Genomic DNA, 26,365 nt, shown 5'->3' with positions numbered 1-26,365 from the left:
GCATGAATTAATACTTGGCTACACTTTTTAGTGAATTATTTCATTGTATGGATATATCATATTGTATCTACTCATCAAGTGATCGATGTAAGTTACAGATGTCTACACATTTAATCTGCATTTGGGCACCATAACAAATTCTTTTAAACTAGAGTTTCTTGTGTTTTCTTCTACAATTATACAATGAGGAGAAAAATACAATTATCCTTTTCAGTGTTTTATACCTACAACATTATCTTATTCCATTTGGTAGAACTTCTAATATAACATTAAATAAAAGTGGACAGAGCAAACATCTCTAGTTGCTGATTCATCTCTGGCCAATTAGGATACTTGCCGTTAATTTTACTTATTATATTTAAGTAATTTCCATTTTGTTCTACCTTATTAGAGTTTTTATTAAATTTTAACTGACTTCAACATCTTCTGATAAAATCATTTTCTCCTATTATTTGTTGATGTAATATGAATATTTTCATATTAAGCTATCCTCTTATTTGGAATAAACCTTATTTATCCATAGGTTATTATTCTTTTTGATATGCTGCTAGACTGTATTTCTAAACATCTACTTAGAAAATCTTCCTTTGTATTTGAGAGACTTTTTCTATTGTTCTTTGGGGATTACTACTTCACCTTTATTTACTTTTGATATTAAAATTACATGGGCTTCATAAAATAATTAGAAAATTGGTCTTAAGAAAAGCCTGAAATCATTTGTATATTATTACATGAGAGTTTCTTATAGGTTAGAAAAATCATCTGTGAAGCCATCTAATCACTGTGCCTCTTCAATGGTAAATCTCTAAGTAGCTTTTATACTTATGTGGTAATTCAAATTTTTCTATTATTGTTGGGTCAATTTTTGGAACTTCACATTTTCTTCCTGTCCCCCCAGAGTTATACACAGAATTTCATTATAATAGCTAATAACAAAATAATAGAGTGCTTACCACTTGTACTAGTTTAAGTGCTCAAAACAGATTAACTCTTAATTCTCCCAACATCCCTTATGAAACAGGTGTTTTCATTTTACAATTGAAGAAAATTCTTTGAATGTTTCCTAGTGTATGGATATACGTCTTTTTTTAATCAGTCCTACTTCCTTTATATATTTGTTCTTTTCACCTTAACCAAGCTCACAAGGTGCTAGTTAGTCTTATCAATTTTTCAAAGCAACAGGATTGGGTTTTGTGCTACTTAAAAAAAAAAAAAAAAAAGATTTCTGTATTGTTAATTCTAATTGTGTTTCCTGGTAATTTATTCTTCTCAATTCCTTTTGGCTTACTCTGTAATTTTTCCCCCTAATTACTCAGGCAATTAGTTCATTTATTTTCAATTTTTAAAATAAATAATGAAGGTTTATAAAATTTTCTCAGAAAACAGCTTTAGGCATATCTCACCGACTTTGAGGATTTTTCCTTTAATTTTCCTTAATTATAATCTTGCCTCAAATATTTGTGTCATTTTTATTTTTATTTTTTTAAAGATTTTATTTATTTATTTGACAGAAAGAGACACAGCGAGAGAGGGAACACAAGCAGGGGGAGTGCGAGAGGAAGAAGCAGGCTTCCCACGGAGCAGGGAGCCCGATGCGGGGCTCGATCCCAGGACCCTGGGATCATGACCTGAGCCAAAGGCAGATGCCAATGACTAAGCCACCCAGGCACCCCTCGGTGTCATTTTTAAACTTATGATTTATAGTTTTATCAGATTATGCCCACAAAGAATGTGGTCTAGAAAAATTTTTCTTTTTAGAACTTCTTACTTTGTGATCAATTTTTTAAAGTGTTTGATTAACACAGGGTAGAACACATCTGACAGAAGATGGTGCCTGGGGGAGATCATATTTTCTTTCAATTGTCAATATACAGTGTTTTCATTGTTTCCTATCATCTAGTGCAATTGAAAAAATGAATGGTAGTTGAGTTTCTCTCCTTTTGTTAATTTCTCCTGTCTACAAACTTTAAAGACTTTTCCTTATTTTTAAAATTCAGCAACTTTATTAGATATATCTAGATTTGTGGCTTTTTTGACTTCAGAAACTCCATAGAAATCCAAACAATTTTGGTCTTTACTCTCAGGCTCTGAAGACTGACAAGCCCTCTTCTTCTTGACTAGTCCCTCAGTCCCTAGCAAGAACAAAGGGAAATGAAGCCTTCTACCTGTCATCCCTTTGGAGACCCATGGAAACCTAACAGCAAAGCACCCAGTTGTCTTGCCTACTGAATTATCCAGAAGAAACTGGGAGAGGAAAATAGAAATGTGTATTCAAACCAGCTGTCTGTTATCTCCTATTAATCTTGTTATCAGTGATTTCCAACCAATACATGAAACCATTCTGAGCTTATAACCTTGCTCCTAATTTTTTAAAGTTCAACTTTCTTCTAAGCTGTGTAGAATTTAAGAAGAATGAACTTATCTAAAACAGCTTCAGTTTAGGGAAAATTGTTTCCTTTTAGGTAAAATTAAAAGAAATTTACAACAAAAAAACAAACAACCTCAATCAACTGCCACCAATTTTTAGCACTGTATATTTTCTGGACACTCTGTTACTATACCTGATCATGTATGTCAACCATTACTGCATTTTGCTGGGGTGGATGAGCAGCAGGGTGTAACAGACGGGGAGATACATTCGGAGGGTGGAAGGCTCGAGGTTCCTCTATTGCTTGCTGCTGTGCGTAAGGGAGATGGTGATAGTTTTCATCTTGACTAATGGAATTATGTCGAGACAGACGATCCCTTCTTCCTCTCTGGCGCCTGACAGGAGGACTGTAATATAGCAAATGTCAAAAAAGTCATTATAATATTTACTGTTGTGATCCATAAGGATTCTGTATTGTCTCTCTTTGTAATACATCAGTTTATGCTAAGGCAAAACCGTGAGTATTAAATAACTGCTGTGGTTCCCATCAGCTCTAAAAACGTAATTTTAAACATGTTCAAAAAAAAAAAATGGTATTCAGCTCTGCCAATATTAGAAATCAATAGCCCACTATTTACCCCAAAGATACAAAAGTAGGGATCCGAAAGGGTACGTGCACCCCGATGTTTATAGCAGCAATGTCCACAATAGCCAAACTGTGGAAAGAGCCAAGATGTCCATCAACAGATGAATGGATAAAGAAGATGTGGTATATATATACAATGGAATATTATGCAGCCATCAAAAGGAATGAGATCTTGCCATTTGCAATGACGTGGATGGAACTGGAGGGTATTATGCTGAGCGAAATAAGTCAAACAGAGAAAGACATGTATCATATGACCTCACTGATATGAGGAATTCTTAATCTCAGGAAACAAACTGAGGGTTGCTGGAGTGGGGGGTGGGGTGGGAGGGATGGGGTGACTGGGTGATGGACACTGGGGAGGGTATGTGCTCTGGTAAGCGCTGTGAATTGTGCAAGACTGTTGAATCTCAGATCTGTACCTCTGAAACAAATAATGCAATATATGTTAAGAAAGAAAAAAAGAAGAAGAAGAATGTAGCAGGAGGGGAAGAATGAAGGGGGGGAAATCGGAGGGGGAGAAGAACCATGAGAGACGATGGACTCTGAAAAACAAACTGAGGGTTCTAGAGGGGAGGGGGGTGGGAGGATGGGTTAGCCTGGTGATGGGTATTGAGGAGGGCATGTTCTGCATGGAGCACTGGGTGTTATGCCCAAACAATGAATCAGGGAACACTATATCTAAAAGTAATGATGTAATGTATGGGGATTAACATAACAATAAAAAAAATTTAAAAAAAATCAATAGCCCACTACTGATCTTTTTGTTTGTTTAATTGTATGAAACCGCCCTTTGGAAAGGCAAAAGTAGTCAAATACCAGCAATTTCACATGGCTTAACCCATTATTCTGCTCCTTTTATCTTATAAACATATAAATTTTAATCTGCATGTATCTTGCCAATATTCCACATATGCCTAATGGGCACTTCATGTTTTGTCTATCTAGCTAAGATATACAGAAAGACATAGTTCTTCGCACTGGTAGTTGCCAGAGGGGAGTTGGGGTAGGGGGAGCAAAATGAGTGAAGGGGGAGAGGTACAGGCTTCCAGTTACGGAATGAGTAAGTCACGAGGATGAAAGGTACAGCATAAGGAATATAGTAAATGGCATTGTAATAGCACTGTATGGTGATAGATGGTAGCTACACTTGTGATGAGCATAGCATAATATACAGACCTGTCAAATCCTTACGTTGTTACACCTAAAACAGTGTCAACTATACTTCAATTAAATAAAAAAAAAAAAAGAAATCGAGAAGGTGAAAAAAAGAGTTCCTCCATACTTAAAATGAGAATTTTTCAAAAAGCAAGTAGAAAATACATAAAATAACTAGAACATTTGTTGACAACTGCAAATATAATAGTAACTCAGTAAATGCTGGAAATGGAAATGACTGAGATAGTGTCAGCATAAATATTCCTGTAATATACAGAATTTTTAAAGACTGGTTATGAAGGAAACCACTTTTACTCCCCCCTACACCAGTCATAGTCATCTACATAGTTTAACACAAATTTTGTCAAGCTGTTATTGTGAGATTTCCATTTTTCTACTTCTCTACAATTCCACAATTCATCTCCAATGCTTTTTACAATGGCTCAGCATCAATGCAATTCAAAAAAGCAGCCTCATTAAAATGTACTCTACAGGGGCACCTGGGTGGCTCAGACTTAAGCGTCTGCCTTCGGCTCAGGTCATGATCCCAGGGTCCTGGGATAGAGCCCCACATCGGGCTCCCTGCTTGGCAGGAAGCCTGCTTCTCCCTCTCCCACTCCCCCTGCTTGTGTTCCTGCTCTCACTATCTCTCTGTCAAATAAATAAATAAAATCTTTAAAAAAAAAAAAATGTACTCTACAGGGGCACCTGGGTGGCTCAGTCGGTTAAGTGGCTGCCTTTGGCTAAGGTCATGATCCCAGAGTCTTGGGATTGAGCCCGGCATCAGGTCCCTGCTCGATGGGCAGGCTGCTTCTCCCTCTCCACTGCTTGTGCCCGCTCACGCTCTCTCTCAAATAAATGAAATCTTTAAAATAAACAAACAAAATGTACTCTACATTGGGCAAAAGAGGCCAAACAGCCCCGTTCCAGACAAAGCTATACATACAGCCCCTTCAGCAATCTTTAATGAGATCAGGTCACCTCTCTACCTCTAAATCTGCTGCTTCTCACTCCCAATTGCCTAATCTTAAAGAGAACAAGGACATTCCTTGTCGACATTAACTCTTAGATAGTGCTCTTGATACCACTCCTCAGGTTCTTGTTCCATTAACTGCCTCCACTAACTTTATTTTAATATGTCTCCTTTTGCAAAATTTACATATCTTTGCTTCAAAATCTACATACTGTATTTCACTGAATATAAGATGCCATCCACCCTAGAACTCACTTTTTAAATGTTTTGAGGTAATTTTGGTATAATTTTTTGTATACCCTTTGCCCAGCCTTCCTTCATGCTATCTTCCATAAGCATAAAAAAATTACTAAAATTAATAAACCCTGGTATTGTACTACTAATTAAACAACAGGGCATATTTCAGATTTCACTAGTTTTTCCACTTTTGTCCCCTCACTGTTGAGAATCCAATACAGGATCCCATTATTGCATATAGTTGTCATATCTCCCTTTTATTTATTTTTTGGGGGGTGGGGAGGAACAGAGGGAGAGGGAGAGAGAGAATCTTAAGCAGGCTCCACGCCTGGCACAGAGCCCAACATGGGGCTCCATCTCACAACGCTGAGGTTCATGACTTGAGCCCGAAACCAAGAGTCAGATGCTTAACCGACTGAGCCACCCAGGCGCCGCTGTTATCTGTACAAATATTTTAAAGGATTGTTTTATGGGGCGCCTAGCTAGTTTAGTCAGTGGAGCGTGCAACTCTGGATCTCAGGTTTGTGTGTTGGAGTTGGCTGTAGAGGTTACTTAAAATTAAATCTTAAAATAAATGTATAAGATAAAGGACTGTTTTATATAAAAAATAAAAAAAGATGCCAATTAAACTATGATATACCATCAATTCTAAGTCCTTAATAGATGTTAAGATGTGGGAAAATATGTACCTTAAAATCAAAATAGAGTACATGTGCTCAGATCATTCATCTCCTGAAAATCTACTCCTATACATAAACTTTAAGGGCCCCTTTATTATTGTTTTATTCTGTTGTTGCCACTTGTTCTTATTTTCCTACTCAAAAATTTCAGCAGCACTCCCAACGAAACACAAATTAAGATCCAAGTCCTCATGCTGACATTCAAGTCTCTCTATTATTTGGTCCCTTTATCTTTACTATATGGCCTCTCATTAAATGTTATGTGCATTTGTGACATTTAGAAAGCAGAATAATTGAAAAACCTAGAAATAAGAAATAATGACAATAATAAAATATGGACAAATAGTTCTTTCAGTGGACTTTATCATATTTTGTCATTTTATTTTTGGTGTATCATTTGCCACATAGCTGTTCTGTCCTCTTACCTGCCTAATGTTGGATTGAGTTTTCTATACGTGTTACCTGTTTTTGTGTAGAAGCTATACATTCCTTATTTCTATTCTCCTAGTGATTACCCTTAATTTTTAAATATATACCTACACTTTCCTAAAAACACCCAGATTTACTCAGCTTCCGGGCAGGTAGAAATTAAACTTATTATACTCTTCTCGCCACTCTGTCCCCATCTCATGTGCAGATTGTTTCCGTATTTCTTTCTCTTTTTTAAACAACAGACCTTTACTCAGACTTAACAGTATGTTTTTTTCATTTCCTTTGCTAACCAATGGTCTTGAATCCTAGTTCTTGCATTCATTTTTCTGCTTCCTGGAGAGAGTACAATTCCTAACAATTCTTTCAGGGAGGATTTCTTGCTGGTCAATTCTGTCTCTTAATATTTGAAATGTATTTATATTTTGGCTTTACACTTAAGTGATCAATCAGCTGGCAGAACTCAAAGTTTCTGTCTTGGAACATTTGTGAATTTTTATTATCCTTGGTGTACGTTCTGTAAGTTCAACAGTCTTGTTCAACACTCAGTCTTTCTTAAATTCTGAGAAATGGTTTTGCATTATTTCTTTTAAAAGGTCCGTTTGGGGTGCCTGCGTGGCTCAGTTGATTAAGCGACTGCCTTCAGCTCGGGTCATGATCCCAGTGTCCTGGGATCAAGTCCCACATGGGGCCTCCCCTGCTCTGCAGGGAGCCTGCCTCTCCCTCTCCCTCTGCCTGCCACTCCCCCTGCTTGTGCTCTCTGTCAAATAAATTCTTTTTTTTTTTTTTTAAAAAAAAAGGTCCCTTCCATTATCTCCATCTGAAAATATTATTAGACATACTTAGAACTGATGGCTCTGTCTCTATATTTAAACTTTTTTATCCATACTTTTCATTTTGCCTTTTACACTACATCTGGGAAAATTTCTCCACTTGATCTTCCAGAAACTAGGACACCTTTTCTGCACATTTCCTGAGTTCTAAATTTTTCCTTAGTAAGGTTTCTAGTTGACTTTTATGAATATCCTCTTGCATCTCTCTCATGTTACACTTACTCAAAAATTCTGTCTGTTCTATTAACTGTTTCTTTAAGTTCTTTGTTTTACTGAGTTTAGTGTCCTTCTTTCACTTTGTGTGCTCATCTCTGTATCTTAAATTATGGTAGACTGCTGCTGAATATCGTATCTGCTTGCACAGCCTGCTTCTGGGAGGCAATCTGGCAGCTAAGCTTAAAGCTAGCCTACAATAAAGTGCTAAATGGAGAATGGGGTAAGGAATAACACACACTGCTGGGCAGAATAAGCCTTTAAGTTTTCTAGGTAAGTGCTTCCTCCTATCCTCCCCACTCTGTGTTTCCATGAGCTTAGAGCATGATGCTTCTCTTCAATTTAACAACCCATAGCTAGTTACTACTACTATCTGGAAATAGACACTTCTGACATTCCCTTTCTGATCCAGAGCCCTTCCTATGATCCAGCAATTGTACTCCTAGGCCTATACGCTAGTGAAATGCTTCCACATGTACACCAGGAAATGTGTACATAAAAGGTTCCTAATAACACTCTTTGTAATAGTAAGAAACTGAGCATAACCATTACTCAATAGATGGATAAATAATGGTATATCAATATAATGTAAGATTATACCAAGTAAAAATAAATGAACTACTGCTATCCACGTTAAAAATACAATGTTTGATAAACAAAATCAAAGGAGAATATATTTAAATGAAAGTAAAACCAGCAAAACCTAAAATTATATTGTTTTAGAATACATTCCTAGGTATTAAAAAGTATTAACAAGGGACTGATGTCAAATCACAGAACAGGGTTTATCCTCTAGGAAGAATAAACAGGGGCTTTTGAAGTATTAACAATGTTCTATTTTAACCTGGGTGTTGATACACTTTTGTGTTATCCTTTTAAGTGTATGCTTGTTTTACATGTTCTTCTGAATGTATGACACATTTCACCAAAATACAATAGAAAAAATTACAGCAGGTGCTTAGACTGTAACCTTGAAACAAACAACCATATTGTCTCATGCTATTATATTTAACAGCTATAAAATATTTTACCTGGGTTGACATATATTAACTTAAACATTCCCATAAAATTGGGGGGAAATGCACCAAGTAATGTAAAAGTCTTAAGTGTCTCAACAGAATATAACTCAGAAACAGGTTTATTTTGTCTCATTTGGAACAAAGAATGGTGGTTTCTTAAATTTTTTTAAGATTTTATTTATTTGTCAGAGAGAGAGAGCACACAGCAAGCAGAGGGAGAAGCAGGCTCCCCGCTGAGCAGGGAGCCCAATGCAGGACTTGATCCCAGGGCGCTGGGATCATGACCTGAGCCAAAGGCAGACACTTAACCAAGGTGTCCCAAGAATGGTGGTTTTAAGATCCTTCAGTATTAGTTTCCCAGGGCTGCCATAACAAAATACCACACACTAGGTGGCTTAAACAACAAAAACTAATTTTCTCACAGCTCTGGAAACTAAAAGTCCAAGATCAAGGTGTCAGCATGATGGGTTTCTGGTGAGAGCTCTCTTCCTGGTTTGCAGGTGACCACCTTTTCACTGTGTCCTCACATGCTAGAGAGAGTGAGCTCTCTGGTGTCTCTTCTTATAAGGACACCAATCCTATTGGATTGAGGGCCCCACCCTTATGATTTCATTCAACCTTAATTACTTCCTTAGAGACCCCATCTCCAAATATAACCACACTGGGAATTAGAGCTTCAACATATGAATTTTGAAGAGACACAAACATTCAGTCCATAACACCTTCCTAACTCAAGAGTTTCAATGTTTCTTAGATTACCAACATCCTGGACATGCAAACACTTCTCTTACTCCAAGGATACACAATTTCCCTGAAGAAGAAATGTATGACCTCAGGCCACAACTGAAGAGGAAGAAGCTCAGAAGAAATATATTCCTCTGGAAAGGAAAGCCAGGGGCCAAATCCCATGACAGAGAGAACTGAGCACTGAAGGAAACCTCACTGAGTCTTTCACACCACAGGCTCCAGTTTTATAAGAAACCTGATTAAGCTCCCAATTGCCTTAAGGATACAGAAGAAATAGGAATGGAGTGAAAAAAAAAGGTAGCTCATTTCTAGGGTCTCCATATTTCCTTACAGTTTTGAACTATAAAATGCATTTTTCTGTAATCAGAATTGCAGGCTAGCCCACACAAAGCCTTAAACCATAAAGTAGCTGAATTTATATATAATGACATGGATTGATTTTAGGTTAAGTCACTGTAGCCTCTTTCAATTTCTTCACCTGTCAACCACAAGCTAAATGAACTCTCATTCTCTAGCGTGGGAGTCTAAACAATGTGTCATGTTGTTTTTCATGTGTGGGTGTATGAGTACATATGTGCTGATGTGTTCATAAAATACCCATAGGGGAAAAAAATGCTTTCTGACATTAAAAAAAAAATCTCATAAATCTACCAATGGAAGAAAACTTAAGACATACATTGTAATCAACTAACCTTCTTCTGTTGCGTGCAGGTGTGTTGCATCGTTCCCCTGAGAAGTGATGTTGGCTTGATCGAACTGAAGGGGGCTGCCTATTTGATGTCATCTCCCATGGTCGCATTGGTGGTGAGGGAGCTGGTGATGCTGATGTATAATCAAAGACTGAATGAGAGAGGCGCTGTCTCTTGGGACTCGGACTATCTTCACTCTGCCAATGCAAAAAAATCAATCAACTTAATAAGACTTTATAATAAGAATTCTGCATTACTATATACGCATAGGTGTTTAAATATATTTACCTTAAAGAGTAAAGGAGGGAAAAAATATGCTGTCAACCCAAATTAAATATCTTTAAAGAACCAAAGATGCTGGGTAAGGGAAGGGCGATGCAAAGTAACTATCAAATGAAAAGTAAAATCCGTTTCTTAAAAATTATCATAAAACTCATTGACATATAAGGTACACAGTAAGGCGATACGCAGTTGTATGGAACCTGACCATTTATTTTTATTTTATTTTATTTTTTTATTTTATTAAAGATTTTATTTATTTATTTGAGAACGAGAGAGAGAGAATGAGAGAGAGAACACGAGAGGGGGTAAGGTCAGAGGGAGAAGCAGACTCCCTGCTGAGCAGAGAGCCCAATGTGGGACTCGATCCCGGGACTCCAGGATCATGACCTGAGCCGAAGGCAGTTGCTTAACGAACTGAGCCACCCAGGCGCCCGACCATTTATTTTTTAAACTTATTTATTCATTCTAGAGAGAGAGCATTCATGCTGGGTGGAGGGGAGGAAGAGAGAGAGAACCTCAAGCAGATTCCCCACGTCAGGCTCCTGCTCCAAGGGAGATCTGCTTCTCCCTCTCCCACTCCCCCTGCTTGTGATCCCTCTCTTGCTGTGTCTCTCTGTCAAATAAAATCTAAATAAATAAATAAATTAAATAAATAAATAAATAAATAAATAAATAAAAAAGGAAGACTAGAAAAAGTTCACTGGCATGGAGAATCATAAGAAAACGTATCTACTTTGTCTGGACTGGGAACTGGAGAAGAGATTTCTCTCCTAAGAATTCAAACCACAGGGGCGCCTGGGTGGCTCAGTTGGTTAAGCGACTGCCTTCGGCTCAGGTCATGATCCTGGAGACCCGGGATCGAGTCCCGCATCGGGCTCCCTGCTCAGTGGGGAGTCTGCTTCTCCCTCTGACCCTCCCCCCTCTCACGTGCTCTCTCTCTCTCATTCTCTCTCTCAAATAAATAAATAAAATCTTTAAAAAAAAAAAAAAAAAGAATTCAAACCACAGGTTAGCTCCTCACACCAAATTTAGGATTCAATTTTTTCATTACCCATAGAGGTTGCCTATGAACCTCTAAGCTTAGAAATACAGAAACTGGTTCAGAATTATGCTACCACAAGGACTCTTGACAGAGATAAATGCAAAGCAAAATCTGGAGGGATACTCCCATTGAGTTGGCCAGTGGTTCTTACACTTCTGCATGTGTCAGAACCACCAGGTTGTTGGGCCCACGAATCTTCATTTCTAAATTGTTTGTGGGTGATGCTTGCTACTGCTGGTCTGGTACACTTTGAGAACCACCAAACCAAATTAAGGGACTCTCTTAGGAAGAGTCCCTAAGGATAAACCCGCCATAAAAGAGAAATTTACTTTCTTGGGACCCCCTGGGTACCTCAGTCAGTTAAGCATCAAACTCTTTTTTTTTTTTTTTTTTTTGTAAGAGAGGGAGAGGAGGAGGCGGGCAGAGGAAGAGAAAGAATCTTAAGCAAGCTGGATGCTTTGATCAATTGAGCCACCCAGGCACCCCCAATGTCTGACTCTTGATTTTGGCTCAGGTCATGATCTCAGAGTCATGAGATCAGGCCCCACATTGGGCTCTGTGCTGGGCGTGGAGCCTGCTTAAGATTCTCTCCTTCTCCCTTTGTCTCCCCCCACCCCCCCACCCACCTGCCCCGACTCACTCTTCCTCTCAAAAAATTAAAAAAAAATAAACACCCAGACCTTCTCCACTTGCCTTAACTATCTTTGACAAAAGATAAAATTTCTCATTTCACAATTAAGAAACAAATGTTAAATTTAAATGACCCAGAGAGAGAAAACAATGAATTCCATTCATTTTAAACAATAGATGTCAAAGTACTCAGAAAACTAAGACACTCCATATAAAGCAAGCCGGTAATAAAGAATAACCATCAAGACGGATCATTTTTTTTGGTTTGTTTTGCAAAGGAAGGATATAAGCACAGGAAAAGCAAGAAATTAACAATTTCATATTTGAATCACACAATATGGTTTATAAAATGATCTCTCTACATTCTCTCATTTAATTCTCCACAACCTGAAGTCTTTGTTTATACTATATCCAGATTGATGTGTTGCTATTAGTCAAGACGAACCAATGACAACTGAATGACTACTGCCTTTGAATGACACAATGCATAGTCCTGTTTCACATAATTCACACTGGACTTCAATTTTCTAATGCACAGCTCTGATTTTCCTCAGCTCAAAAGATTTCAGAATAAAATCTAAACTCATAACAAGACTAACAGTACATTTTCCTGGGATGTTATCTTGCACTATAGAGGGGAAGGAGGCTTTGAATACTGTATTTTCAAAAGCATGCATAAAAAAAAAAATCAGAAATTTGCTTTTTGATATGATCCAAGTTTGTGTTTTTTCATGAAAGGCCAAAGAAAATTTTTTTATGTGCAGTGAGTGCTTGGAAAGGGACTCTAGTGGTATAGCACTGCAATCCCATCATAATGAACAGAATCCAATATTGTGTGAAAATATGATGATACTATCATTGGCCATAACTCATAGTCCAACTTCTAGGGCTCCCTGACTTTAGAACAACATATTAATGTCCTATTTTTTCTTAAAAAAAAAAAAAAATTAAGTAGACTCCACGCCCAGCGTGGAGCCCAATGTGGGGCCTGAACTCACAACCCTGAGATCAAGAGTCAGACGCTTAACTGACTGAACCACCCACGTGTCTCTTTCTTAATTTTTAATTACACAAAACATCACTGGTTCACAAAAACTGATTTACCTTGATGTTGTAATTTGTTTCCAAATGGTATGTTAGTTCCACAAAAACACTAGATTTTATGCATCATGAATCTGCAACTATAATAACTTTAAGCTGTAAACACAAATCAATGGTTAAAATAAAAAAAACTGAAGCATAAACACGAAACCAATGAAAACAGAGAAGATATTAAGAACAACCTGAAATCAAGAAATCCCTCTGAGCTACCCATGTGGAGTTTTCTGCAGACAGCTGGAGCTCAGACACTCGAAGTTTTACTTTTTGGTACACAGATAGATGGACAGGTTAATGAAGCTATAGGCATGCACAAAATTTCCCCCAAATAATTTATACAGAGAAAAGGAAGCCCAATATTGAACTCTTAAGAAATATTTTATGCCGAGTAGCTGATGAGAGGAAAATGGAGTGTGGTGAGAGAAGCCAGTAGAATGGAGTTTCAAGGATTCAACTGAGAGGTCACATTAAGATGGGGACTGAAAAACATCCACTGTGTTTAACAACAAACCGCTCACTGACATGGAGCTATTTCTTTGTAATATGATTGAGTATCTATTATGCATATTGCCTCTTACAACAATTTTCAAAATAGTTTTTTCCCCCGTCTTTTCTTTGAAAATCTTTCTTATGAATATAGGATGACTCTGTAAGGTTTCTAAAATCGTAAAATTCTCATATTTTGGCTGAAATTTTTATTCAGTCTATAACTTTGCTGGAGAAGAGAAATTTTTTTACAATAGTTTTCTCTTTCAGAAACGTCTATCTCTGCGTATAAATCATGAAAATTTCAATCACCTAATTAACTTTCATAAACTTACAAAATAAAGTATCACACAGCTATCATTAAGACACACACACACACACCTGAAATCAAGGGTTCTCCTAGACACGAAATCTAAGTTCCCCACAACGTACCTGTTTTATGAAAGCACCCTATCTTCAATCACAATCAATGAATTGGTTGAAAGTACAGAAACTGCTAATTTTAAAACTATAAGGGGTAGATAGCAGAGACAAGAGGGAATTTTTTTGGGAGATGAAATTGTTATAATATCTTGATTGTGGCAGTGGTTCCACATCTGTATACATTTGTCAAAAGTCACAAACCTGCACTCTACAAGGGTGAATTTTACTGTATGTTAATTATACTTTAAATTGGGGTGCCTGGGTGGCTCAGTCGGTTAAGCATCTGCCTTCAGCTCAGGTCATGATCCCAGAGTCCTGGGATCGATCCCCGCATCGGGCTCCCTGCTTGGCGGAGAGCCTGCTTCTCCCTCTGCCTGCCACTCTGCCTATCTGTACTCTCTATCTCTCTGTCAAATAAATAAATAAAATCTTAAAAAAAAAAAATTATACTTTAAATTTCTGAAACAATTATGGGGGTACTTTGATTCTAATGTTGAATATAGACTTATTTTTATAGAGATGCAAATGTGCCTACACCTATACCTCTTCTGTGAGAAAATCCAGGGTAACAAATACACAAAGCCATCACTTTTATGGAAATTAAAATATCAACTGAGGGGCACCTGGGTGGCTCAGTTGGTTAAGCATCTGACTTTGGCTCAGGTCATGATCCCAGGGTCCTGGGATCAAGCCCCGCATTGGGCCCCTTGCTCAGCAGGGAATCTGTTTCTCCCTCTCCCTCTGCCCCCCACTGGTGCTCGCTCTCTCTCTCAAACGAATAAAATCTTGAAACACATACAAGAATATTCATGGCAACATTGCTTGCAATAATAGTAAAAAACTGGAAACTACTGGAAATGTCCATCAAAAAGAAAACACAAATTTTGAATAACATATTAATGTTAGCATATTCATATAAAATGGAATACAAAAAGGAAATGAATCAACTCTCCGGCCACATGCATCAACATGGATGAATCTCAAAATGAGAAAAATACAAAGTATGATACTGTTTATATTAAGTTCAGAAACTAAAAAGTATAGTATTGAGGGATACTGCATGTGGTGAAACCACTTAGAGAAGCAAAGGGGTATTAAACACAAAATTCAGAGTTTTACCCAAGGCAAAGGTATGGGACAGCAGGTAGATATAATATGGAAGGTCATTTGAATACTTCTAAAGTATTGGTAATGGTTGACTTCTTAAGATGGATGGTATTTTTAAAATTATATGTCTGATTTATACTTTGTAACTTTCACATACGAAATATTTTTGTAATTTTAAAAATTAAAAGAGCCTGCAAATTTTGAAAGATTTTGACAAAGAGTAATATAAAACAAGCAAAGTATAAAGGTCTTTAATAAGAACAGTGACAAAATTGATAAAGTGGAGATGAATAACAAATATAGCTCAAAAACAGATGAGATTTTTGTTCAAAGATGACTGGTGGTTGGAAACAAGGATCCGGGAGAATATCAAACACTTTCCTTCTCCTCTATGACCGTCCCACTTACTAGATACATACTCAATTCCCATGCTTGAAGGGGGGGGGGGGGGCGGCCAACAATTTTTTTTTTTTACTCATATACAAGATTGCAGGGAAAATGATATCCTCTGAAAAGAGACTGGTCTCAGCTAAGATAAGGGAATAAAGAGGATGCTTTAAGAAAAAAAAAATGGAAGAGGTAAGTGAGTCTGTTTAAAATGGAGTATTCCAAAGGGAAGGTGAAGCAGAAAAAGCTGGGAGGGAAGGAACTTGGGGGAGAGCCAAGAAATGAAAACATAACATTAAAAGAATAACTCCAAGGATAAGAAATGCGTAGATTTCTCCCTTTCACGTGGCAACTAAGTTTTCTAAGGATGAGAGAAGCATAACTGGAACAAGAAATCATACCCAATTGTATTATCAGAATTAGATGAAGGTATGTGACAGCATCTCAAAGGGGATGTGAGAAGGATTTACTTTGCTTTACGCACAACAGTGGTAGGTGAGGAAGTGGGCAGAGAAAAATCTCCAGTCTTCCCTGGGAGCCAAGTACACTGAGGCCCTTGTTTTAAAGTTAGAAAAAAGTAAGACTTCAGTTTAACTAGGGCTATAAATAAAAATTTAACAATAATACCTTTCACCTTTCTGCAACACTCAAGTGGAATTGGCTCTTTTTGTTTTCAAAACATGTTTAAATCTATTGCATTTGCCAGCAACTCCTTGAGTTTAAAGTTAATATTGAGTTAATGCCTGAAGACTCAAAGAAGTATGGAAAACAAAGAAAACATCAAATAACTGTTTACTGGTGGCAGTAGTGAAAGTAGTAAGTCAATTTCTTCCTTAGCTACACTGGTTTACTACTAAATATCAAGCTATTACAGACCAATGCTGTATCAAAAATGGTAGTCAATACTCCACTTATTTCAATACAGATAACTATGTCTCTTAACATACAACTGTACTATTTACAGAAATGCCTGTTATCTAAAGGTGGTATGTTATAGTAGACAAGAAATAGCAAAAGGTGAATTTGAGTCTCTGCTCTGCCAATAACTAGCTATGTAACTGGGCATCTCAGAGAGCTTTTCTGAGCCTATTTCTTCATCTAGAAAACCATCCATGACTGGTTTATTATTAGGAGGGTTAAAAACAAAGGAGACAATACATGCAAAGAGGAGAACCTGGCACAAATTTCAACAAGGAATATCATATTGAAGAGCCATGGATCACCTACAAAGCTATTCTCAGAAATTTCACAACTCCAATTTAATGTATCACAAGCATTTCTCTTTCAGAACTAGTCCCAAGCCCCAACCTACCACTCCCACACAAACAGAAAATGAGCCAGTTCTATCCAAAAGTCCAAGCTTTGATGAGCGACTCTCACTACCTCAGATTTATATACACATATACAAATATATGCCTTGGCCCACAACCCTAATATCCAGAAGCAATTTTATAACTAGTTTCCTTTTGGTAATACTAATACTGACTTCCATTACTAAAACATGCTTCTCCAGGAGTAATGGATTGGAAATTGAATTGCCAGTAATTTATATGAACACATCCTAGCAATCTTGTCAATAAACTAATGATAGCCCCTGCCTTAATTTATTTTCATTTTATATATAACAAAAATTTTAATCACATTTTACCTATAGGTACCAAAAGTGATAGAAGGCAAGTTACCATGTTTTCTTTTTGAAATATACATCACTATCAAACTCTGGGCACTAAGCAAGCAAGTACGTAGTGACGGCTTTAAAAACTATCTTGCATGCTTCCATTTTTCCATTCCTACACAACTTCATATATCTACTTTCCTATGGAACTTGGCCTATTAGGACAAGTGATTAAGACCAAAAGATAAAAAACAAGAATATTAAGTGATCAAATAATAAACAGCAGCTCAAGAGAAGACAAACATTCTTCAGAAAAGCTGGCTAAAAAGTTATGTTGAAGAAGTCCTCTAAGAAGAATACTTATTCCCACATACAACAGAAAATAAGAAGAAGATATTGAGAATTCTGTTTTAAGCCTTCCTAAAAACAACCTAAAATGTATCTGTGACTTTCAGCCCTACATAGGGAAAGGGTAAATATATAAGAACCTGGAAGAAAGCTTTGAAGTGAGCATCCTCTTGAACGGTAGTATTCTGATCACTTGGGAGGAGAGGGAACAGGCTCTGAAGTCTCACCCTTTCACAAATCACCTTGTTAGGATGGCCAGGTAGAGGTGCTGAATTGGACCCGGGAGATATCTGGGAAAAAGAGGGAGAAGAAAAGGATAGTTCATGGCTAGCCGCACCAATGTGGAGAATCATGTCTATGAAGGACAGTCTGGATTTTCTACGTATTTGTGTTAGCAGAGACTGGAAAGAAATTAAAAATTAATCTTAAACATCAAAACAAATATAAGGATGGCAAAGGTTGCCTCTGGCAACAGATCTCTTACAAAAACTTCTTTAAAAGACAAAACAGCACTGCTCAAAAATGCAAGGTCCTTCCTTTGTTTCCCATAAAATATCAGTATCTTTTCTGTTGGTATTAATTCTAAAATCCTCAAGGATAGATAAGACTTCATGTTAAGAAAACCTGAGGTAAAATCATGTATCAAGTACAGAAAGATTACCGTCCATCATGACTAGGGGTAATATTTTTTCATTGTTTTTTAATTAACCTTCTGTATGATCATGCAAAGAAGACAAGAGATTTCAGAACATTTGTAGCAAACCTTCTATAATTACCACAGGTATAAAAAAAGAAGAGTTTGTGGACAGCTCAGCTCTATTCAACACAAACTAGTGACCTTAAGAATTAAGGGTAAGATCATAAGTCCCAAAGCAAATGACTGCACGTTTTAAATGCTTTACTTGATTATAGGTTAATCCCCTTAAACTCATATGTAATATAAACTTAAATCTGCAGCACTTTTAATCATGGACATCATGATCATCACTTGTACCACTGTGCTGTGGAATGAACTACTACCCTTGGGAGTTAAGGTGTGTGAACTTGCTTACCCCTACACTGAAGACCATGTGCTTTAAACCACTGTCTGGCTTTCAGTTTCACCGTCTCATTCATTCCCTTACATATAAATGTCTATTCTGTGACAGGCACTAAACCGAGAAGATAGGCATGGTTTCCTACTTTCAAGAAGTGTATGCTATGAAAAAGAAACAAAAGCAAATCACTATACGATATACAGAGTATCATCTTCCTATGATAATACTATAGGCACTGGGTGCTATGGAGAGGTAACTGGCAAAATACAGCAGTATAGTCAAGAAACTGCAAAATGTTCAGTTTGGCTATCCAGTACAGAAGTAACCAGAGAGGAAGGCAGACACAGATCATGAAATGGCATGCTAATTACATTAATAATACTTCTACAATAACCTTCCTTAACCGTTACCTTTATAAATTGTTTCTGGTTTGCCATGAGCCTGGTAAATAGATAACCAGGCCTGCTGGTAAGACGAAAATTATTTCCAAACACGTTCCTAGGAGTAAAAATCACTTGAGGGCAGTAACTTTAGAATTCATTACTACTGCTACACAAAATACATTCAACATGAGTTAAAGCTTATCTCCGCACTACACACGAGTGTGCTAATATTCTTTACCACTATGATGAAGCATGAAGTGCAGAATCAAGGAATATTCACTGAATGCCTCCTGCAAGTCAAGAGTTGTTAGAAGACAAAACATGGATCCTGCCCTCAAGGAGCTTATTCTAGTTTAAAAAAAAAATGCAAAGTAGCCAACTATAAGATGATGTCTTAAATGTCTGAATACAGGTAAAAATTAAAATAGAGGTAGGAGCCTTGAGTTTATCTGAAGACAGATTTCATAGGAAGAAGTGTATTTCACATTCCTGACTCCTCACTCAATCTAAGGAGTTCTTTCACCACTTCAAAGCAATTCTCTTAAAAGTCTGTTCCTTTACGTAAGTTTCATATTCTTTTTGTAATCATAAGCTTATAATTTGCAAGGTACCTTTGAAGAGTGTTTTAAAAAGCTCACCTATCTTCAACTATCATACCTGAAGCAGTCTGCATGAGGAGCACTCTTATAAACTGCTAGTACAAGTGGCTAGCTTGGCAAACAGAGATCAGGGACTCAGGTTTCCTCTCCTTAATTCTTTGTTCCTTTGGAAACTTAAGATTTCAGTCATATATAAGAAAACAAAAACAAAACTCTGGCAAACCCTGGCCCTTGTGCTCATAAGTTAGTAATTTTCAAGCATATTCCTCTCCTATCCACAACAATTTCCTTCGGTCAAAAGCTCCATTTGTCTATAAAAAGGGAGGACCAAAAAAAAAAAAAAAAAAAACCCACCACCAATGGAGAAAAGCTATATTCAAATGCTGTCGTTAATACAGATCCAGGACAAAATGATAGATGGGCTTGAAACCAGGTGCACCCACTGGATAAAATCACATATAATCATTTTGTGTGTCCATGTAAGGCAGAATTCTAAGAAGGCGTCCAAGATTCCCACCTCTGGTACACATCTCCTGTATAATCCATCCCTCCATGGTGTGTAGGCAGAACTATAAATACAGTGGATTTCATTTCCATGGTTAGGTTAAATTATATAACCTAATTATATGAATGCATTCACAGAAGTGAAGGGATTTAAGCGTAATTAAGATCCCAAGTCAGTTGATTTTAAGTTAATCAAGGCAAGCCCAACTTAAAGAAAGCTCTTAGAAGAGGAACTGACCCTTCCTGAAGAGATTCTCCTGTCAACCCTGCAGGCAACCACTATGTTTGTCAGAAGGCATACGAATGGGGCCATGTGGCAGAGACATGAGGGCACCCTCTAGGAGCTGAGAGGGTCACCAGTTGACAGCAAGACAACGGGGAACTTCAGTCCTACAAGAACCATATTGAACCAACAACCAGTAAGCCTGGAAGAGGACATCCAACTTCTCATGACATCACAGCACCAGACAGGTAAAATCCCTAACAGAGGGCCCTGCAGCTTAACCCAAATCAAGATTCCTGATCCATGTAAACTGTGGGATAAGAGATTCATGTTTTAAGGTACTAAATGTGTGGTAATTTGTTACACACAATAGAAAACTAACATGACATTATGTATCGAATAGAACAGAAACTGCTGTACCACACCTGAAGAAAGTTTCTTCTCCAGAACTTTAGCTGTATTAATTTGATGAAAGATATAAATTAAGACATTTTTATCTAAGCAATACAGCAGTTTTTAAAATCTGATAATAGCTAACTTCATGCTAGGAACTGAATTAGCTCTCTGATCTTTACACACTGCAAGTCAAGGTTAACTGACTTGCTTAAAGCCACATATCTCATGAATACCAGAGCCATAATTTGAAGCCAAGTCTACCTGGCTCTAAAATCCATGCTCAACCCACTAAAACACCTTTAAGAATTTTAAAAGTAACATTCTTGGGGCACCTGGCTGGCTCAATTAGAAGAGCAAGTGACTCTTGATCTCCAGGTTTGAGTTCAAACCCCATGTTGGGTGTAGAGATTACTTAAATAAAACTTACCAAAAAAAGTAACATTCTTTGTAATCTAATTGGATTATAAAAAACTATTCCACAAAGTCTATTTTAAGTACTCAAAAAATATTTCCTTGTAAATTATTTCTGACATAACTTTCCACTATTTCCCTCAATCTTCCTCATTTAAAATTACTTAAGATATACCATATCTGGAAATTGATACAATTGTATTCTTCTCTAACCTGGCAACTGTTGAACATTACAAAGATACAGTAACTTCAGTCTTCGCTCAGGATGCAACCTATGTTTAAAAAGTCCTGCCAAGGAAACATCCCTGAGACCTGATTAATCTCCAACTCCCCACACTTCTCATTTTTAATGTTTATTTACATATAACTATATGACTAATTCACCCAGCATAACTGAGAAAAGCACCTGTTTCACAAGACTAAAGTCACAGAAAACAGTTTAACCTTTTAAGCACCAATATGGTACTATTTTAGGCCATCTTTTGTTTAATGTGGCCTTTCGCCGTGTGGTAAACCATAATATAACTAACAATTTAAACTTTGTCTTGAAGAGTCTAATTATTACCAGTCATGGTGCTAAAAATAACATAGGACTTAGGTCCAGATATTGTCCCAGAACTTGCTTCCTCCAAAATCACTTCTGATGGGAGCTTCCTTCTTCATTCATTTACATTTTTCTCATACAGGTGAGACAGAAGATATGCAGGTACATGACCTCTAGGCCAGCATTAAAATAACTTACTTTCTTCAAAATAAATTGCTATAAGGCCAAATAGTCTTCCCCAAAACAACCACATTACTCTCCGGGGGGGGGGGGGGGGGGGGGGGGGAGTTCACTGTTACTGGCAGCATACCAACTGGTCAAAAGCACTCAAATCACAGCCTATTAGAAGAGGGGAAAAAAAACCAAACCAAACCAAAATAAAAGATGAAGAGTCAGATGCTTAGTGTTGACTCCTCCAAGTCTTCCTCTAGGTGCAAGTCTGGGTACCTAAAAAAGGAAAAGGTCAAATCCAAATTATCTAAAAATCCACATATTCTCACTGCTTCCATGATGGCAAATGTTAATCTCCTGGAAAATAATCAAGTAGATTTTATTAACTATTTGAACAGTCTGAATCAGTAATCTTTCATCTGATAAATTCTCAGGTTATACTCCAATATGGGAATACCCCAAAATAAGGGAAAAGCCACATGCACAAATACGTTCATCACAGTACAGTAATAGCAACAATTTAAAAAGGGAACTAGAAGTAACCTAAATGTTTAACAAATAAACATTTGCTAAGTAAAATAATGGTAACATGCTTGGTGGACTACCATGCAGCCTTAACCCATTCAAGAACTGGTACTATCTACTGAAGGAGGATCACTGCTGTTCAGCACTGGGGCAATCATCTTCTAAAACAAACTATTATTTCCATTCTTGAGTTAAGGCAAACAACAAACTGGGTTCATGTCTTTCTGGAAGCACAACAGAACAAGGTTTGGTGAAAATAGCTGAAAGGCTCCACCATCCTTTCCCTGACCCCCACAGTCCCATAAATTAATCGGTGGGGGGTGGGGGGGGGGTGGGGGGTGAGGTACATGCAATAAGGAGGTCTCTAACCATAACATCTACTGAGAAGGTGGACATAAAAGTTAGAAAAATAAGAGTTACAAATTTTTTTAAGTTTTCTTCTTTCCCTTCCACATCCAGATTTGCCGGAACAAAGATTATTCTCCCAGCAAGGAAGTACTATTTATGCTGGTAACCTCTTAGCACAATGCTCTAAAGTATCTCTTCAAGATTTATCTCTTAAGAATTACACGGATTTGGAAAGTATCTAGACCATGACCAGTCCAAATCAATATGAAAAATTTATATAAATATATATTTGAAAAGATAAAGTGTGACTAGGCTCTTTACGATTATTAAATAAAATTCATAATTAATTGAAATATTTATTGCATGTCTACTATGTGCTAGATGCTATGAATACATGGGGAAAAAAGAAATTATTCTTGCCCTCAAAGAGACTGTCTGATGAGGGGCAATTCCACAAGAACTAAATGAGGAATAGGGCCCTCTAACATAAAGGAGGAAAAGGTAAGGTGCTGAAGTCCTTAAAAAAGGAACATGAAAAGATGTAAGAATTGTGGAAAAACTGAGACTGTGTAAATGGCCCCTCTTCTTCTATTTGCTCAAATTTCTCACTTGTTTACTACACAGAATTAAAGCATTTGCTTCATCTCCTCCACAAAGGCAGTCACTTCAAGAATTTAACATTTGAGGAATGAATGAACTAGACCAAAACTATATTCAAATGTGTGTTTACAATCTGTATACTCTCCAGAGAAAAATAAAGCAAGCTGAGTTAACCAAAGCAGAAAAGAAGTGAAAACATGCCTGATATATATGGTTAATAAGAAAGTAACAAAAAAAACCAAACAACAACAAAAAAACTAGTAAGTAGACCCAGACACTACACAAAAACCAGCAAAGTTAATTACAAAATGACAGTGGCCTAAACAAAACGGCAGCACAGGAGAAACAGATGGAACAGACTAGAAGACAAAGATCTTTCCATACAGATCATTTGAGATTTTTATTCAAGGATTTCTCATCCATACTTCCCACCCACAACCTTGAAAAAAAGTAAAAATGAGCACAAATAGTCTGGCAATGTAACTAAAAGGTTCATCCAAAGCTGTTGGAAGAGAGACAACAGATCTACACTCCACATTATGATGCTAACAGATTCAGTTATGTCTAACTATACCATCCTATGTCTACCCTCCCTCAAAAATCAGGTTGTCAACATTTACTCATATTAATACTTGCAAACTTAGTTCAGCTATAAAAACAGGATGCGTACATAAACCACAAGAAGTACAGAAACAAACTACCTTCCAGAATCAGAGAAGATATCAGAGGTGGAGGGACCACAGACATCATTTACATCCAACTTTCATATTTTGCAGATGAGGCCCTATGGCCCACATGGCCAGTTTGTGGTAAAATTCATTTAACTATAGCCTTTAAAGTCTACCAAATCTCTTAGAGATAAGTCTCACAGAAAATTATATTAATCAACTTAAGATTGAACTGCTGTAATGAACAGATTTAAGGTTTAATATGTTTTCAAAAAGAAACATTACTCCAATAAGTTTACAAGTTAGAACAGGAGAAAGAAGTATGTGAAGAGATACAATTCTCATTTAAAAATCCAGTTCGTAATTTCACCTTTTGATTGCAAGTATGTCCCAACTTCACTGCAACTGATCCAACAACTATATTTGGTCTTGTATTGTTACTTCTATAGAAGTCCTATCTCTTCCTTTCCAGTATGTTGTCTGAAGACAGGAAAAATTTTACTTTGATCCTAACTGTCCTTAGATTTGTTATGTTTTGATTTCACAAAAACTTTGCGAATGGATTTTTAACTTGAGCCTAGTTACCTGGGCTGCTTGCTACTGAAAGGAACTTTAGTAAATGTATTAACAACAGCACCTATAATCAAGGCCAAACAGGATCCCAAAAGGTTCGCAATTCTAAAGTAACAAACCGCTTATGTATGAGTTGCATACACTTAAATTTTCAAAGTGAAGTGCGCCACGTAAGAGAAGGCAATTCACATGATGCCAGCAATGACATATGTTAAGTATTCATTTCTATTTATGGTGGAAAAATTAGCATACCCAACTTTTGTAGCAGAAAGAAAAAATTATGTCTCTTACAGGTCCTACACACGGAAACAAAAACTTTATTTTCTTTAGTTCTCAATAATTTGAAAAATTCCCAGTTCAAAACCAATCTCTCTCATTCTTCAGCCCTGAAAAGAAGAACTTCCATGCCCTGAGAACAAAACGCAGCCTGTCCAGAAACCCGCAGAGCAGAAGGACGCGAAAGGACCCTTCGGAACGGGTTCCGCGTTCTCCTGGGTGACATCATTTCACCTGCGCCTCGGCAAAACGGGAGGGAGCGCGCGCGAGAGGCCATCTGCCAGGCGGCGGCGGGCCGGCGCTCCCGCTGGCTGCACCCACACCTCCACGCCGCCGCCACGGGAACAAAGAGCGCCGGGCAGCCGGGCCGCGCCCCGCCAAGCACCGGGCAACCACACCTCCTCCTGGTTGCCGGGAGCGGCCCCCGCAGGCTCCCAACGGCCTGCAGCTCAGACCGTCCCGCCCTCACGCGGGAACCAACGGCCGCAGCGGCCAGTACCTGCGAGGGGAGGCTCCGCCCTGCGGGGCTGCTCCCGCGGCTCCTTGGTGGGCCGCCGCCTCCTATTGTGACCGCTCGCCCAGCCAGCGGCCAGCTCGCCAGCTCCGCCGTCCCCGGGCCTCCTCACCCCCGGAACCCGGGCTCCGACCGAGGCGCTGTCTCGGCGCTTCCTTCCTCCCGGCACCATCACACGGGCCGCGCCAGGAAACAGCTGCACGGTCAGAGCTGACACAGTCGGCTAACGCCTCGGGGGCTCCATCCTCTCCGCCCCCGGGCCCTAACTGCCGGGGCCGCGGCACCGTCCCGCCCCGCCGCACCCCGCCTCGGTGCTCGCGAACACGGCGTGCCGCGCCGGCGCACTATGCTCCGCTGCGCGCGCAGGCGACGCCCCTCGCCGCCAGGCCGCAAGATGCGCGAGCACGCGGCACTCCCACTTCTCGGTTTGAGGTCGCTGCCCGCCTCCCCACCACGTCCCCCAACAGGAACAAACCTAGCGAGCACAAAGCGCGAGACCACCAGACGCTCCGCCCCTTTCCCCCTAGGCTCGGCTCCGCGCGCCGAGCCCCCTTTGTTTCCACCCCGCGGGGGAGGGGGGGAGGGGCGGCGCTGCGCGCGTCCGGGCGCGCGACTAGGACTAGTTCCGGCAACAGAGCCCGTCGCACAGCGCCCCTGCGCAGCGCAACCCCGCCCTCGCCCGCCTCTCAACCCGGGCGCACAGCAAGGCCACCAGCTACTGAACCGGACCCTGAGGCCGGCGGTGTCTCCCAGTTCGTACACATCTCTCCCTAAAGTATGGTTTCTGGGCCATGCCTCCCTCCTCCAAAACTCGGCAATCAAACAGTAACCTCACTCAATTCACAATATAGTTATGTATTCATGTGGACCCAGAAGTGGAATTTTTATTGATGTAGAAGGAGGTGATTAGTCGAAGGTGTCTCACAAAGAAACAAACAGGTTGGAACCCAACGTGTCCAACTCTAAGGATTATTAAACCTGACAGTTATTCAGACCATGCTAAGCATGGGAATGAGATGGGTACAAAGAACGTAGCGGGCAAGCTGCCTGTCCTGATCACATTTGAGATCTAAAAGGGAAGACAGATATACCATAAAAGCACAATAAATGCAAGGAAAAGATAGCTAAGTGGTATCTGAGGAAAAGTGGGCCATCAAGGGGGCATTATGCAAGAAGTGGGCTT

The 26,365-nt window shown here is 38.7% G+C and overlaps 1 protein-coding gene across 8 annotated transcripts in view; it reads right to left on the bottom strand.

Annotated features, from left to right (window-relative positions):
- The window catches only part of RNF38 (ring finger protein 38), a 127,146-nt gene that overhangs the window by 19,675 nt on the left and 81,106 nt on the right, over window positions 1-26,365 (bottom strand). Inside the window, exons 1-4 of one of the 8 annotated variants that reach the window (XM_032396928.1) lie at window positions 25,168-25,546; window positions 17,551-17,700; window positions 9,996-10,189; window positions 2,562-2,775 (exon numbers count right to left, since the gene is read on the bottom strand). In XM_032396928.1, the coding sequence (XP_032252819.1) occupies window positions 2,562-2,775; window positions 9,996-10,102 (321 nt within the window). In that variant the 5' untranslated portion in view covers window positions 10,103-10,189; window positions 17,551-17,700; window positions 25,168-25,546. Of the gene's footprint in view, window positions 1-2,561; window positions 2,776-9,995; window positions 10,190-17,550; window positions 17,701-25,167; window positions 25,547-25,657; window positions 25,761-26,365 lie in introns of those variants that run through there. The other 7 variants (XM_032396931.1, XM_032396930.1, XM_032396927.1 and 4 more) reach the window with 7 other exon arrangements.

This window comes from Phoca vitulina, unplaced genomic scaffold, assembly GCF_004348235.1.
Source record: "Phoca vitulina isolate PV1807 unplaced genomic scaffold, GSC_HSeal_1.0 scaffold94, whole genome shotgun sequence".
Classification (NCBI taxonomy): Eukaryota; Metazoa; Chordata; class Mammalia; order Carnivora; family Phocidae; genus Phoca; species Phoca vitulina.
Note: the sequence above shows the minus strand (reverse complement) of the source record. Positions and strands in the feature narration are given on the sequence as shown.